The sequence below is a fragment of the Bombina bombina genome, chromosome 3 (assembly GCF_027579735.1).
Source record: "Bombina bombina isolate aBomBom1 chromosome 3, aBomBom1.pri, whole genome shotgun sequence".
NCBI classification, from domain to species: domain Eukaryota; kingdom Metazoa; phylum Chordata; class Amphibia; order Anura; family Bombinatoridae; genus Bombina; species Bombina bombina.
In genome coordinates this window covers 769,878,700-769,896,133 of record NC_069501.1, presented here as the reverse complement: position 1 = coordinate 769,896,133, position 17,434 = coordinate 769,878,700, and the positions used below count along the sequence as shown (strand labels likewise).

General features: G+C 37.1%; 1 protein-coding gene across 4 annotated transcripts in view; it reads right to left on the bottom strand.

Annotated features, from left to right (window-relative positions):
- The window catches only part of RPL31 (ribosomal protein L31), a 201,374-nt gene that overhangs the window by 67,783 nt on the left and 116,157 nt on the right, over positions 1 to 17,434 (bottom strand). For all 4 annotated transcript variants that reach the window (XM_053707638.1, XM_053707639.1, XM_053707640.1 and 1 more), the window contains 3 exons: positions 16,501 to 16,691; positions 15,978 to 16,061; positions 2,851 to 3,025 (listed from right to left, as the gene is read on the bottom strand). In XM_053707638.1, the coding sequence (XP_053563613.1) occupies positions 2,851 to 3,025; positions 15,978 to 16,061; positions 16,501 to 16,691 (450 nt within the window). The remainder of the gene's footprint in view (positions 1 to 2,850; positions 3,026 to 15,977; positions 16,062 to 16,500; positions 16,692 to 17,434) is intronic.

The window sequence follows — 17,434 nt, the reverse complement described above, 5'->3', positions numbered from 1 at the left end:
AAATGCACTGAGATAAAGGAGGGGTGCAGAAACTTTGAAACAGTCAGACATTTAGAGGTTTAAAGTTTATAAAGTATATTAATGTAACAATCTTGGTTGTGCAAAGCTGGGCAATGGGTAGAAAGGCGTTATCTATCTTTTTAAACAATAACAATTTTGGAGTTTTTGTGTTCATTGATCGATGGGTACTTATTGCTATTGCTCATTGCTAATTGGTAGGAATTACTGAAAAGTCAATATTTTCCATCTTACCTATAGAATATATTCCCCCTTCAAATCTATACAACAGGTATAATAGACTACGCCAACGTGAGACCTTCTGGATTTACCAATTGGGAACATTGCATCCCAACGGTTTAAATATGAATATGAATTTGGTAGCTTTTGACACACATTAAATACACAATAAATTATTGAAATAGAGCACTTCACTAATCCAACTGGCATGGCGTTGTGCATATTTGTGCACATATTTGTCCATGAAGATTGGAACACATAATTGTGTGTATAATTTTTTTGCATAATTAAATACATAAAAAATCACTGACACAGAGCACTTTAGATTATATAATATTTTACAAATTTTATTAATTTCCTTTAATTTTTTTAGTGACATTTATTAGAACACTATTACATCGAACTTAAAAGTTATTCTGATCATTATTATATGTATTATAATAATAAAATAGAATTCAAATTTTCTCAAATTAATTAATTTTATGAAATAAATTGCAACATATAAAATTGTATGCATCACTATTCACTTATAGACACTTAATCACATTCCAGTATATAGGAATATTATTAATTAATATATATTAGTTTAGTGTTGTTATTATTTTCGTTCTGTCAAAAATCTATCCACACTGATGGATACCAAATTTGATATACATGAATAGGGTAGTAAAACCTATAAGCAAACAAAGTAGTCAATCTATGACACACAGTATAAATAGAATATCGAAGTATATGCCCGATACAAGACAAGATAATAAAGATATTGTTTTGTATTGGTCCCGATAATTAACATCTACTATGTTTACATAATTACTGAACACTTTTGATTATAGCGGGTTAGTGGCTAACTCCGCTTCGTCCGAATAGAGACATTACACGTCATGCTCGAACCTCCCATAGTTACCAGACACGTCATTCCGAGTAACCCCAATAGGAGACTAGTAACGGTACACACCCACCTGAGACGCCATTCTGGTAATACCAGTAGGAAACAGCTAATGAAAGTTAGACACGCCAGCAAGTAACGAAAGTGCATTTAAGGTAACACATAATAATGCATTTATACAGCTGCCACATAGATACATATATTTATTTCTGATCTTCTGCACAACAAAATTACTTGAAAGATACTCTTGAATTAATACAAACAAATCTCGATAGTGTGGTTACATCTAAAAATCGAGACATACAGTGTTTATGAATACGCAATCACTAAGGAGAGAGAAATCGCATATAGTATAGTCTAATGTTAATGTTAACATTGATGTGGTGTATTAACTGGTTCATTAACTGGTAGGATGATTTTAAAGTTTTGTTATTTCATGCTTTACAGATAAATGTGCAAAAAGGAAGATGCTATATATGATAGAGTATGATGTTACTTGCAGGATAGATGTGGTCACATGATATATGTTACATCAAATCTGACATGAATGTGGTTTGTAAACATCTGTTACTCATTAGACCAATTAAGAGAAATTAGGGTGTGTTTGTCAAACAGCTATTACCATTGGCTAGGATAGAGTATATTAAGTAGCAAGTTTTGTATAGTTTTATTCAGCCTGAGGAAACAGTACATGATACTGAGAAACGTGTTGCTGTGTTTTTAATGTGTTTAAATAAACACTTTTATTATATACAATCTTGCTACATTGCTTCTCTTTGGATACTTATATTTGGAGTAAACTCACACACTGTTGGAGGTGGAACAGTGCCTTGCCTGACAACATAGCCGCTTTGGTGATTACCATTTTGGCACCTGGGAGTCCCTGCTTGAGAGGAGAGTTTACCGGACAACTCTGAGTTTCCGGCTTGCCCAGTCAGCACCACATCTTGGTGCTTTTCTACACGTAAGTGCATTTGAGATACAATTTCTTATCTTGATATACTATACGGAATTATGCTATGTGGCGCCTTCTCTGCTTCTTTATATATTATATCATAAGTAGGAAGTGCACAACTAATGCTGGTATATTAGTTTAAATTTCACTTCATACAGCTTTTTCTTCATAGTGACAAATGTGAGTATATTCAATGTAGGTTTCCGTTTTCAATCTGCTGTACTCATTGGCTTTTATGTGTCTTCATATGTTCCACACTACATCTATGTAGTGAGCCAGCCCGTTAGTTTGGATGATTTAGTATACACTGCCAGCAGTGATGTCACAGGTAGAGTTCATACACAGTTTCTTTCTTTCTCTCTCTTTCTTTTGTTCTTTCTTTCTTTCTTTCCCTCTTTATTCCTATCTTTCCCTATAATTGCTGAATTAAAGGGACACGAAACCCAAAATTTTCTTTCATGATTCAGATAGAGCATACAGTTTTAAACAACTTTCAAAATTACTTCTATTAACAAATTTGCTTCATTCTCTTGGTATACTTTGTTGAAAGAGTAGCAATGCACTACTGAAAGCTAGTTGAACAAACTGGATAAGCCATTGACAAGAGGCAATATGTGCAGCCACCAGTTATTAGCTAGCTACTACCTTTTGACAAAGGATACCAAGAGAACAAAACAAATGTGAAAATAGAAGCACATTGGAAAGTTGTTTAAAGTGACATAAATAAACGGAATACTTCACAAATAGAATGCATAGTCAGTTACACCATTACCTGTATATACTGCTGCTGCTGTTGTAGGTGCATAGGCTGTATGTTTGGTTGCTGGGACAGATTTGTTGAAGAAAACCCTGGTCGTAAAATTGCTTGACCCATTAGAACAATAGGAGAATTACTGCTAGATGTCTGTACCTCTAAGCCTCTAGATATCTGTGCATTTTGAGGATACCTGTTAAGATAAAGATAAATTAATTATACGGATATCTTGTGATAACAAAATAGAATGTGTTTAATAGGCTTGTCTGGGGTGATTTTCATGCACCATATACAAGTGGCAGAGAGGGTTTAGAAAGCAACGCTTTATATCAGTTACAAACTCAAATGAGTGCGGTTACGACTGATAGGGGCACTCACAGCTTGATAAATCTACCCCTAACCCTCTTAAACATATTCTATACAGATTTAACATAAAGGGGTAGATTTATCACTGATCGGGCAGACAAGGTTCACATGTAGTGAAAACTGTATACACTGTCAAGAGATTTCAATGTATATGAATAGCCAACAAATCAAAAGGAATGGACAATCAATGTGAGATTTCAGTATTTAAAGGTCGCAAAATCCAACTTGCAATCATTTTTAGATTCATTTATTAAAATTGCCACTGTCTATTTGTTCTACTACTAATGTTGCATCATGTCTAACTTAAAGTAGAAATTAGACCCTCCTATGATGCTTGTAAAAATTAATCAGGTATTAATTAATGGTTTTCTTAGAATAGATTATTAGTCATATACAAGTGCTTTAAGTATAAATAAAAGATCTATATCAAGCCAGAACGACATTGTACAATATAGCCGTGCAATGTATGTTATACAGCCATCTTCTTCTTCAAATTGAATACTGTATGTGTCTAAAAAAAGATCAGTTTTTCTGGACTTTTCTTTTTCTTTTTTCTGATTTTATTATTTCTATATTCTTCTGTTAACAGCAAATATGTACTGATGGTGTTGAAGGGGACATATATCCATTATATGTGTCTGTATGGGCCTGTAAAATATCACAGGTGAATATAGTTATCAACAGATATCGGCATTTATGGAAGCCAACATTATAATATATGTATCTAATCATTGCACCTAATGTTATTTTCCACCCACTCAATACCCGGTTCTGCTCAACCCCTACCGGCTCCTCAATCACGTACTAACTCCACCCAAATGATTATTGACTTCATTTTGCTGAGTGGAGCGCCATTGTTAGCGCGACAAGCGTAAACTCGTTCCAGTGTTTTTTACACTCTAATCCACAGTGATGTCAAAAAATGAAATTTATGCTTACCTGATCCATGGAATCATCAATTACTGTTGGGAATATCACTCCTGGCCAGCAGGAGGAGGCAAAGAGCACCACAGCAGAGCTGTTAAGTATCACTTCCCTTCCCACAAACCCCAGTTATTCTCTTTGCCTCTAGTGCAAGGAGGAGGTGAAGTAATTAGGTGTTTGATAAAGATTTCTTCTATCAAGATTTTTTTGTTTTAAAGTCAGGGCAGGATTGCTCTGATCTTCCATCACATTTGGGTATAGCTTTACTCAATGTTAGTCTCTTCAGGAGGGATGTGGTAGCTTTTAAGCAGTTGGGAACTTGTGAGGTGGGCCTCACTGCGTTTGCCTAACATTTGCCCTGGTATTAAAAGCCTGAGTAAGTCTACTCTGTCTTTCTTTTTTCTACAGGCCTCTGTGAGGAGTGACATCCTCTCACACTGGGTAGGCTGTCCCTCTGCCGGATAGCTAGATGCAGGTAAGTGTTCAGTCTTCTATAATTTGGGGGACTTGCACTTCAGAAAGTAGACTGCAATTCTTGGGACACGTATATATCCTGGGGTAGGATATTTCAGGCAGGATGCAGGCACTGGTGACCAGGAGACTAGGGAATAATACTTTATAGAGTATTCCCTGTTTATAGAATAAGGCTAATTAGGGGTTAATGAATTTCTGGGCAAGAGTATGGAGGGAAACCGAGGGCAGTTTTCTGTTTTTTTCCTGAGCTCCTGTGTCCTATTTTAGGGTACTTAATCCTGCTATTCAGTATTGCAAGAATGCTATCCTAAGAAGAGCGCGCTCTTAAATTGCTGAGCGGCGCAGTGTTGGGCTTCCTCAGGGTTTATGCTTGTAATAATCATTGTGTGTAGTGTTCTTTAAATGGCACTTTCTTTATCTGTCTGCCGGAGCAGGTCCATTTAATGCGGCTATGACAGGATGAGGCGCGAGATAATTATGCTGCGTGCTTCATCTCTGTCCTCTCGTGTAGCAAGTTCTGCCTCTTTCCTTAGTTGTGTCAGGGAATCGCCATTTTCGGCTCTCCTTCTGAGCCGGTTAGTTGGCCACGCCCCTTGTCTCCTTCAGAACGGAGCGAGGGGTTAATAGCGCAATTCCTATGGAAGGCTCATACAATGCAAGTCGTAAGAGGACTTTTAAAGGTGACTGCTGTTCATGTCAACATAAGAAGTATTATTGCAGCTGTTGCTGCGTGCCTTCTTTTTTTATAATTAACCCATCAAAGGGTCAGTTTATTTATTTTTTACATTATATCCAAACATACACAATTACACCAAAAATGACATCAGACACTATACAAAAACAAAAAAACCCATACATCTTTGGCTAATAAAAAAAAAAAACATCAAAACAAAACCATCGTCATACTTTGTGTGTGTATATAGCAAATCTTGCTTTCTATAATATAGTAATTTTCTTCGATTATACTCCTTTCTGGGCACTTAATCCATAATTATAACTTAAATCATCCAAATTCTGAAATACCATCCCTCGTATCCCACTTTCCTCTCTCCTCTCCCTCTCCCCACGAGCAAGAGAGAAGAAAAAAAATAAAAATAAAAAAAGAAGGATAATTCTTGGCTCCCCAGACTCTGCATCGGCCCCCTCTTCTTACAGCTTATAATTCTAACCACTGTCTAGGAAGAACTCCTTCAATACTCAGTACTTGCAGGTGTGTTGAGTATTTTAGTTGTGAAATAAATTGAATTTGATTTAACATAGGTCAGGCCAAGATCACTTTTAGACATTTTTTAAAGTAGCTTCTGAAGTGATTTTCCTTCAGTAAATTGTTATCATGCAGTTCTATGTTCATTTGTAATTGTAAAGCATTAATGAATTCCGCTATACTAGGCGCTACATGGGAAGCCCACCTTCTAAGAATTAAATTACGTGCAACTAGAATTGACATATTTACTAACATTTTGTCTCCCTTCTGTGTCGGGTTCTGCACGAGGAAAAACACAAAGTACGGGACAATTGTAAAATCACTTTTCAATATTTTATTTAACCAAAAATTAATCTTACCCCAGTACTGTCTAATCTTTGTACATGCCCAAAACAGTGAAAAATGTCCGCCCCCTCTTCTCTACACTTAGCACATTTATGTTTCCTATCATTCTGTGCCCACTTATTCATCCTATCTGGTGTCAGATAATATTTATTCATTAACTTCAATTGTGACTCCCTCCAGCTGCAGTTAGTTCTGGCAGCTTCTGATAGACTTATACTTTTCCTTATCAGCTGGATCGATATTTCTGGGAAGTATTTCAAGTAACCCTTCTTTAACTTGTCTACATATTCCTGTCCCCCCTTGTAAGTAGTCTTTGATACCAATATTTAATTGAGCGGGCTCCTGCTTTTAACCCTGCCTCTATCTCTGACCACTCTCCCACCCCCCTTCTTGCCCAATCTAGTTGATTCATAAAGCTCCTGACCTGTAAATATGCAAAGACGTTTTTAGGGGAAAGGTAATACTTTTTAGATATCACTGCGTATGCTTCTATACTGTTTCTGTTCTCATCTAACAATTGTGCAAAATTCACTAATCCTTTCTCCTGCCATTCTTGAAAAACTGCATTATAATAGCCTGGTGGAAAGTCAGGTGTACCAGTTAAAGGTAAATAACGTGATGTACGATAATCTATCGCTAACAGCTGAAGCACTTTCTGCCAAGCACAAATTATATTTGCCAGAGTTGGCATCTGCTGTACCGTGCTTGGTAATTTGCTGCATGGGTGGTGGAGTAGAGCCTTCAAATTAATTGGGCGCACTAGACTAGATTCTAAACCATAGTATGTGGTGTATTCTGCTTCTGTAAGCCAATCTACAGCATATTTTGCCATTGTAACTAAGTTATAATATTTTAGATTGGGCAAGGAAAAACCCCCATACTCTTTAAGTTCCATAAGTCTATTAATTGCAAGTCGTGGTTTCTTATTGCCCCATAGGAACCCTGCACAGGCCTTGTTGTATCACTTAATATCTTGCGGAGAGATGAATATAGGTAGATTCTTCATCAAGAACAGGATGCATGGAAAGATTATTGCCTTAATGACCATAGCCTTCGCGGAAAGAGATAGGAAAAACATGTTCCATTTGCTAAAATCATTGGCAAGCTCCTTAAAGACCTTGGTAAAGTTCCGCAGGTACCATTCCCTTGGATTGCTACCAAGTTTGATCCCTAGATAATTAATATAACTGGCTTCCTGAAACGGATGTCTATCGTAACTTTTTTGAGTCTTATGAATCCACAAAATTTCAGACTTGCTAGAATTTAATTTTTATCCAGAGAACTGACTGTAATTTCTTATACATTTCTAGACATTTAGGGATATTCAGATTCGTATTTTTCAAAAATAACAAAATGTCATCTGCATATAACGAAATCACTAAATTATTGTTGCCTATCTCTATACCCCGTATTTCATTCCTTAAATAGATAGCCAATGGCTCAAGCGAGATATTAAACAACAAACGAGAGAGGGGACAACCCTGACGTGTGCCCCTCTGCAATGTTATGTACTGCGTTAGTTCATTATTTACTAGTAACTGTGATCTAGACTTATTATATATTAACCTTATTATGTTCAGTATATTTCCTTCAAAACCGAACTTCCTTAAAGAAGTAAACATATGGTCCCATGTTATAGAATCAAATACTTTTTCAACATCTATAGTTACCAAAGCTAAATCAGCCTTGCTGCTCTTGCCCAGCATTCCTCATTTCTTAAAAAAATAGTCTAATGTTATTAGGACCTGACGCATATTTCGGGCGGGGTTTCTCCCTGCCATAAAACCAGTTTGATCTTCATTTATCAAGGACCCCATTATTTTCTTAAGTCTTTCTGCCAAAATGGCCATAAAGATTTTGTAATCTAGATTTAGAAGAGAAATTGGTCTGTATGACCCCATATTCTCTGGGTCTTTACCTTTTTTGTGAATTAAAGAAACTATCGAGTCCAGGAAATAAGGAGATTTCAAGTCATTCTGTATAAAATACTGTTTAAATAGATTACTTAATGCGTCTAGAACATTATCTTTTATTATCTTATAGAATTCCGCTTGCAACCCGTCTGGCCCAGGTGCTTTCCCCAGTTTAATTTTATCTATGGCCTCTGCTATTTCATCTATGGATATTTCTCTATTAATTTGCTTTAAATCTTCCCTTTCTATTCCAGGTAATGTTATATTCTGCCAGAATTTGTCTTTCTCCAGCTCATTAACTGGAATTCTTGTGTATAGTTGTTGATAATATTTTAAAAAATGCCTCCCTAATCTCTGACGCTCGAGAATAACTTGCCTTGCCCTCTTTTATTAACCCCTTAACGACTGAGGACGTGCAGGGTACGTCCTCAGAAAAAAGGCAGTTAATAATGCCTGAGAACGTACCCTGCACGTCCTCAGTGTGGAAAGCAGCTGGAAGCGATCCTGATCACTTCCAGCTGTTTTCCGGTTATTGCAGGATGCCTCGATATTGAGGCATCCTGCAATAACATTTTTTACCCCTCCGGTGCAGAGAGAGCCACTCTGTGGCCCTCTCTGCACTGGACATCGATGGCCGCATTCGTTGGTGGGTGGGAGCTGAAGTGGGAGGTGGGTGGGCGGCCATCGATGGCTTCTTGGTAAAAGAGGGGGGCGGGATCGGGGGCGGTATCGCCGGGGGCGCGCACGGGCGCGCACGCGTGCACGGGGGGTGGTGGGCGGGCGCGTGCACGGGGAGGGAGCGGGTGGGAACCACTTACACTACAGAAAGGGTTTTTTTATTATGGGGAGAAAGGAGGGATAAAATCCCTGAATAAAGTAATCTAAGGGATCTGGGAGGGGGTGGGGGATTAGTCTTGGGGGGGGGGGAAGCTACACTGCAGAAAAAAATAAAATAAAAAAAAAATAGACATTTTTACATGCAAACTGGGTACTGGCAGACAGCTGCCAGTACCCAAGATGGCCCCCAATAAGGCAGAGGGGGAGGGTTAGAGAGCTGTATTGGGGGGGATCAGGGAGGTTGGGGGCTAAGGGGGGAATCTTACACAGCAGCATATGTAAATATGCTATATATAAAAAAAGGATACCTTTTATTTTAGTACTGGCAGACTTTCTGCCAGTACTTAAGATGGCGGGGACAATTTTTGGGGTGGGGGAGGAAAGAGAGCTCTTTGGGAGGGATCAGGGGGTCTGATGTGTCAGGTGGGAAGCTGATCTCTACACTAAAGCTAAAATTAACCCTGCAAACTCCATACAAGCTACCTAATTAACCCCTTCATTGCTGGGCATAATTCACGTGTTGTGCGCAGTGGCATTTAGCGGCCTTCTAATTACCAAAAAGCAACACCAAATCCATATATGTCTGCTATTTTTGAACAAAGGAGACCCCAGAGAAGCATTTACAACCATTTGTGCCATAATTGCACAAAATGTTTGTAAATGATTTCAGTGAGAAATCTAAAATTTTGAAAAATTTAACGTTTTTCTTTATTTGATCGCATTTGGCGGTGAAATGGTGGCATGAAATATACCAAAATGGGCGTAGATCAATACTTTGGGTTGTCTACTACACTACACTAAAGCTAAAATTACCCCAAAAAGCTCCCTACATGCTCCCTTATTAACCCCTTCCCTGCTGTGCATAATACATGCATGGTGCGCAGTGGCATTTAGCGGCCTTCTAATTACCAAAAAGCAACGTCAAAGCCATATATGTCTGCTATTTCTGAACAAAGGGGATTCCAGAGAAAAATTTACAACCATTTATGCCATCATTGCACAAGCTGTTTGTAAATAATTTCAGTGAGAATCCTAAAGTTTGCGAAAAAATTTGTGAAAAAGTGAACAATTTTTTTTATTTGATCGCATTTGGCGGTGAAATGGTGGCATGAAATATACCAAAATGGGCCTAGATCAATACTTTGGGATGTCTTCTAAAAAAAAATATATACATGTCAAGGGATATTCAGGTATTCCTGACAGATATCAGGGTTCCAATGTAACTAGCGCTCATTTTGAAAAAAAGTGGTTTGGAAATAGCAAAGTGCTACTTATATTTATTGCCCTATAACTTGCAAAAAAAAGCAAAGAACGTGCAAACATTGGGTATTTCTAAACTCTGGACAAAATTTAGAAATTATTTAGCATGGGTGTTTTTTGGTGGTTGTAGATGTGTAACAGATTTTGGGGGACAAAGTTAGAAAAAGTGTGTTTTTTTCCATTTTTTCCTCATATTTTATATTTTCTTTTATAGTAAATGATAAGATATGATGAAAATAATGGTATCTTTAGAAAGTCCATTTAATGGCGAGAAAAACGGTATATAATATGTGTGGGTACAGTAAAAGAGTAAGAGGAAAATTACAGCTAAACACAAACACTGCAAAAATGTAAAAATAGCCTTGGTCCCAAATGGACAGAAAATGGAAAAGTGCTGTGGTCATTAAGGGGTTAAAGGTATCATATTCTTTTTTTTTCTTCTAAATTTTATGAGTTTGGCGTTTTCGCTGAGATTCCTTGATGTCCCTGAAAATATGCTCTTGCCTTCTAGTGACCATTTGATCTTTAAAAATGCCTCCCTCTCTGTCTTGGTTTGGGTGTATCTTTCCCACGTTGTTGAGTCTGGATTATTAACATACTTCCTGAACCTATTTTTAAGTTGATTTGCTAAGTGTAACTCTCTACTCTCCGACTTTTTTTTACTTTTGACCATATCTGCTTTTATTTCTCCTCTCATGACCAATTTCCCTGCCTCCCAACAAATTTCTGGTTCATACCAGTATTCCTCATTTGATTTACAGTATTCTTGCCATCTTACCCGAAGCAAATTACAGAACCGTACATTATTATACATATATTTTGGAAAGCTAAAGGTATTTATATTTTTCCCCTCATTGCTATTAAACTTTACTTTTAGGGAAATAATAGCATGATCAGATAATATAATATTCTCTATTTGAGACTCCATATCTAGCTTTAAATGTGTTTCTTCTATTAAAAACATATCTATCCGTGAAAAGTTCTTATATGCCCTAGATTCACATGAAAAATTCCGGGTGTCTGGATGTTGCAACCGCCATATATCTTTCAGCTTCAAATCCTTGCTAAATTCTCTCAAGCATTTTGCCTCTCTTTGCTGCCTGGCAGATTGCTTCTGCAGAAATCGATCTATCTCTGTATGCATTACCATATTAAAGTCTCCCATCATTAACAAGTTCTAGCCTAGGTATGGAATTAATTTAGTTTTTAATTTATGCCAGAAATCTAAATCCAATCTGTTAGGTCTATACACATTACACAGCGACCAGATTTTTTTCTCGATCTCAATCTGTACAATCATATAACGCCCTAAAGGGTCTAGCTCTTGTTTGATCAAATTATATGAAATGTTCTTACTGATGAGTATGGCTACCCCACCTTTTGTTTTTATACATGGTGTTGCAATAATCTCCTTGATCCAATTAGCTTTTAACTTGGGAATTTCTGCTGCTTTCAAATGTAACTCTTGCAGACCAATTATATCAGGGCTGTGTTTTTTCAAAAATGTTTAAAATATTTTTACGTTTAATTGGTGACGTCACCCCACCAATGTTCCAAGAAACTACTTTTAAGTTCTCCCCCATGTCTTTACCTCAAAAAAAACAAAACACAGGACCTGAGCCCAACATTATATCTCTTAAAATACATCTTTCTAGTAATAAGCCTGGGGAGTCGAGATAGGGGAAAAAGAATGGGAAGAAAAAAAAAAAAATTCTCTATTCTTCTATTCTTAAAAAATTCTTTCACAACATCATAAAAATAATTCCACATCACCATACAAAAATGTGTATAGTTCTGTTTCTCTTATCGTCCTATACCATTCGCCCGAAGGTCACTCCTAAGACTCTCATCTTTTATTATCATCGTCCCTAACTACTCTGTCTACTCCCATCTTATTTTGTGTGTTCTTAACCACTTTTACATTATTCTTGGTGCAAAAAGCTTTAGCCTCTGATATCGTGTTTAGCACTATGCGGTTCTCACTGTCCTCAATCATTAATTTTGCTGGATATCTTAAATTTGCTTTTATTCCTGCATTAATACACCCAGTACAATATGGGGCCATCTCCTTCCTTTTGGCAGATGTCTCCGCCGAAAAATCTTGAAATAATAAAATCTGTTTGTTATCTACCATTAATACCTTTCTATTTCTGTATTGCTGCAATAGTCTGGTCTTATCTACAAAATTCAGATACTTAATCATGATCATTCTTGGACGTCCTTTACCTTCATCTGGCTCTCTAAAGGGGCCTACCCTATGTGCCAGTTCAACCTACATTTTTCCTGCATCTGTTTGTATTTCCTGCAAATTGGGAAGAGTAATAGAGGCAAACTCTAATAGGTCACTATATTTGCCAGTTTCTGGAAGCCGCACCACTCTTACATTATTGCGGTGGGACCTGTCCTCAAGATCTTCAATTTTGGCCTGTAATGTTTTAATTATATCACTGTTGTTTTTAGTCTGCTCTTCCTGATTGTTACATATATCCTCTAGGTCTGATAGGTCTGATGCTGCGTGCCTTCTAATAGTCAGTGATCGTTCAGCTGCCGTTCATGCAAAATGCAGACATGAGTGCTTTATTCTGCCGTTTTTGTTTTCTTATAATCACACAGCCAGGAAGCTCTATCCTATGTTATATTTTATTTTGTATTTATGATGCCAATATAATTTACCTCTATATCACCTAGATTACAAGTTTTGCGTTATGAGTCAAATAGCAGCGTTGTGGCCCATAACGCATCATTTTCCCTAACGCAGCCATTACAAGTCTTGTTGGTATAGTCCGCAAGCCTTTTAGCCTGTAACGCAACGTCAGTACCGCACTCCTAAAAATGACGTTTTTTAATGGGATTCCCATAGCACCGGTATTATAAGTTTTGCGTTCTGGCTAAAAAGCGAGCGTTACAGCCTAAAACAACAAGATCTGTAACGCCATTTAAAGTCAGTAGTTATGAGTTTTACGCTACAAAGCTATAATATAAAACTCATAACTAAAGTGTTAAAAAGTACACTAACACCCAGAAACTACCTATAACTCCTAAACCGAGGCCCTCCCGCATCGCAAACACTATATTAAATTTCTTAACCCCTAATCTGCCGCTCCCGATATCGCCGCCACTTAAAAAAAAGTTGCACTAAACTACTTTATTTACCCCTAAACTTCCACACCCCACATCGCAAACTACCCATCTACACTATTAACCCCCACATTGTTAAGTACACACTACACTATTAAACCCTAAACCACCCCATCGCAAAATACCAATTAACATCTAAACCCCCTGACCAGCTAACCCCTTACCTAACAACCTCTAAGTTACCCTCAAAAATCCTAAGCTTACCTTAAAATAAAAACCCCTAACATTACATGAAAAAAGCTACCATTACAGAAATGAAAAAAACTACCATTACAGAAAAAAATCAGTTATGCCTACTCTAAAACTAAAACCTAACTTAAAAAAACACCCCAAAATAAAAAAAAACCTATACTAACACTAAAATAAACTATACCAATAGCCCTTAAAGGGGCATTGTAGGACATTGCCCTAAAGTGATTTAGCTCTTTTTTACTAAAATAAATACTACTCCCCACCCCCTTCCCAAAAAAGCCTTGCTCTTTTGCTGCCAAAAGAAACCTATTCTAAAAAAAAAAAACACCAAAAAGAATCCTATCACGAATCAGGCTTCTACGTGGCAGCAGCAGTCCATCTTTATCCCGGCGGTGATCCATCTTCATCCCAGCAGCAGTCTTCTATCTTCATCCCAGTAGCGGTCTTCTATCTTCATCCCGGCGGTGATCTTCTATCTTTATCCATCTTCTTTCCTTCTTATCTTCAGATCTTTCGTCCCCAACATCCTCTTTATGCGGTCACCCGCCGCCACATAGGAGGTTTTTTGGGAGGCAGCAAAAGAGCTAAAAATACCCTTCAAAGGGGAAAACCCAACCAAATGCAATGGGGCAGTATTTATTTTAGTGAAAAAGAATTTTAAGGGCATTTTAAGGGCTATTGCTATAGTTTAGTTTTTTTGTTAGTATAGTTTGTTTTTATTTTGGGGTGTGTTTTTTTAAGTGGAGCTTTAGTTTTAGAATAGACATATTTTTTTATTTTTTATTTGGTAATTTGTATTTTTTTCTGTAATGGTAGCTTTTTTCATGTAATGTTAGGATTTGTTTTTTCATGTTACTGCAATTGTTTTTATGTCTCACCAAAACCCACTTTAATTGAAAGTAATAAAGGTTGGAAATTTTAATTATCCTCATACGCACCTAACCTCTAACCCTGAGGGAAGAGTGCTTATTAAGTATCCTGTCCAGCTTCTCTGCTGGAATTGTAAATAAAGTGTATGTTTTGATACTTACACCTAAAACACTAACTATAAGCGTATTCACAATAAATGCTACAACTTATATAGTGTTCCCTCTGCATCAATAGAGTAGTGCCACAGATATTTTATCAAAATAAGGCGCAGCAAAATAAATTCAAGTTTAATGGGACATTGTATTTTCATTTGAAAGAGTGCTGCGCTTGTATGTTTTGCTCCTTGCTGTGTGCATCTCCGTTTTGAACACTTTTCCAATAAAAGTTAATTTTTAGAAGACAGGATTCTTCTTTCTTCATTGTGGATTCATTTACTAGGCATGAAATTCAGCCTGCTTATTCCTCATCTCCAAGAGTCTGGGTAAGGAATTCCCCTACGTGACGTAATTGGACCGCAACAGGTTTAACGGACCCAAGCTGGAGAGCAACGCCGAAGATGCCACAGACAAGTTTAAAGTATATTGAGGTCTGGTGGCTCCTTTCTCCCGGTGCATCTACTGGTTGCGTAAGTAGGGAGAGCATAGCTCCAGGGTTTAGTGTGTTACTCACACATAAGCATTGATTTGTTTGTGGGCTGTTTTGACAAAGACCCTAACCCGGTTGAGATTATCACCACTACTGAGTTTGTTTATTGCCACTACGGACAGACCTTTCTGACACTTATTGACATTGTCTGTTTGCCTGAAAAAATCTGAAGTAAAAGTTGTTTAAATTTAAATTGAAGCAAAGAAGGTAGTAACAATTGTGTACTAATTGCCACTGCCCAATGGTTGATGGGTGCTTCCTTCTAATGTTAATTGGCTGATAGATATATAATGCAGGGCTTGAAATTTCCACTAGGCCACTTGTTAAAGTACGCGTTAGAAAACTTGCTATTAAGTATTAATGCTTGCTATTGAGCATTCAAAAACACATTTCCATAGAAATAAATGAATGTAACTGAATTAAGGCATAACAAATGTGTAACAAAGGATTAACAATGAAAAAAGGGTTTGGAGAAGGGTTAAATAGATAATGTGTATGGCAAGGGGCTGTAGTGGAAAGGGGTAAAGTGTGTGTATAACTTTAGATTGAAATTGTATAGCAGAGAACTGAATGAGCAATCGCTAAATGAATGGAATGTTTGAACTTCATCAGCTTTGTGCTCAATAGTTATTAGTTATCTGACATGACATTTAGTTCAGGACCTCATAGAGATCTATTATATCTGAGGGAAGGTATGCACCTGCGCTATTGGTCATAAATACTGTAGCGCACACTATACTATAGTGCGCACGGTATATATTAACCACGGACTTTAATGAACAAGAGCATTTATTTTTAGACTTGTATATCCATTTTATAAAAAAATGGAAATAACCCATATTAGAGTTTGTCAAAATGAGAAATCACTGAACTGGTACAAGTTATTCATCATTACATGCACTTATGTGCCAACTTAAGCGATAGTAACAAATTCATTATGCTTCATGTGGTCTCTTTTTCACCAGCATATAGCGTACTTAGAATGAAGTGCAGCATCTGAAGATCGCCTTGTGCTTAAGGTTCCTGGTGTCATGGGCTGGATAGGCTGACTAAGCAACAACCTGGGGGAGGGAAAAAAATCAGCATATTAAGCCGCACTTAGAAATAATAAGAAAAATGTATATTTATTTTAGTGTAGCATAACCATTAAATAAAGGACAACAATAAACAATCTCTGAAGCTTCCAGTTATTTGCTCTAGATGCCAATAGTAAAAGGTGTTTTAAGTAAACAGAAATCTAAGGCTTTATATAAAGAGCAACAACACTTTTCTTCAAGTAAAGCTTTTCAAACCTCCTACATAAAAGCCTGTTGTATTATTTCAGAATAATGTTTTGTAATTAAGGTGAAGGCACAGTAAGAAAAGAAGAGAGTAGGTAGAATGAGAAGTGTAATGTCTGTAAGAAACAGAACATGCTACCAATAGAAAACAGTAAAACATCCTTGCGTGAATCAATAAAGACAAAAACAACACTCATATCAAGGAAAAAAGTAGCAGTACCTTAATTGTCTGTCATGGCTGAAGTCCGGCACTGCAGAACACTGATTGCTATCTTGCTGTGTACCAGGAGATGGCTTTATGTTCAAAACTTGGTGAAATACTGCTGGACTGCTATGCTGAGAGTCAGGGTTGCTGCTGGATGTCTGAACATTGCTTGACATATCTTGAATGATGCCCAATGATTTTTGTCCCTGTAACACATTTTTTTCTTTTTAAATTTATCATACAATATATGTACTGTAAGTTAATTATACAGTGTATAGTATGCACTATGGAAACTAACAACCAACAACAGAATTACAGCTGAGATTTTCTCTTAAATTAGAGTCCCTTAAATCATAAAACATGAGACACTAAAAGGGACATTGCAATGTATTTGTTCCATCAAGAATATAAAACAAAAGCTTTGACACACACACACACACTCACACACACACACACACTCTCACACACACTCTCACACACACACTCTCATACACACACTCTCTCACACACACACATATATACACACACATATACAATACACACTCACACACTCACACACACATACTCTCTCTCACACACATATACACACACTCACACACACAAACACACACACACACAAACATACACTCTCACACATATACACACACACACACATATACACACACATATACACACACACACACATATATAATACACACTCACACGCACAAACACACACATATACACACATACTCTCTCTCACACACACATATACACACACTCACACAAACATATACACACACACTCTCACACACATATACACACACTCACACAAAAACACATATGCACACACTCTCACACACACACACTCACACACAAACACAATCACACACAAATAAATGTCCCTTTAAGCAAGAAATAATATTGGTATTATATTTCTCATCAGCTTTTACTTTCAGTAAAAAAGGAT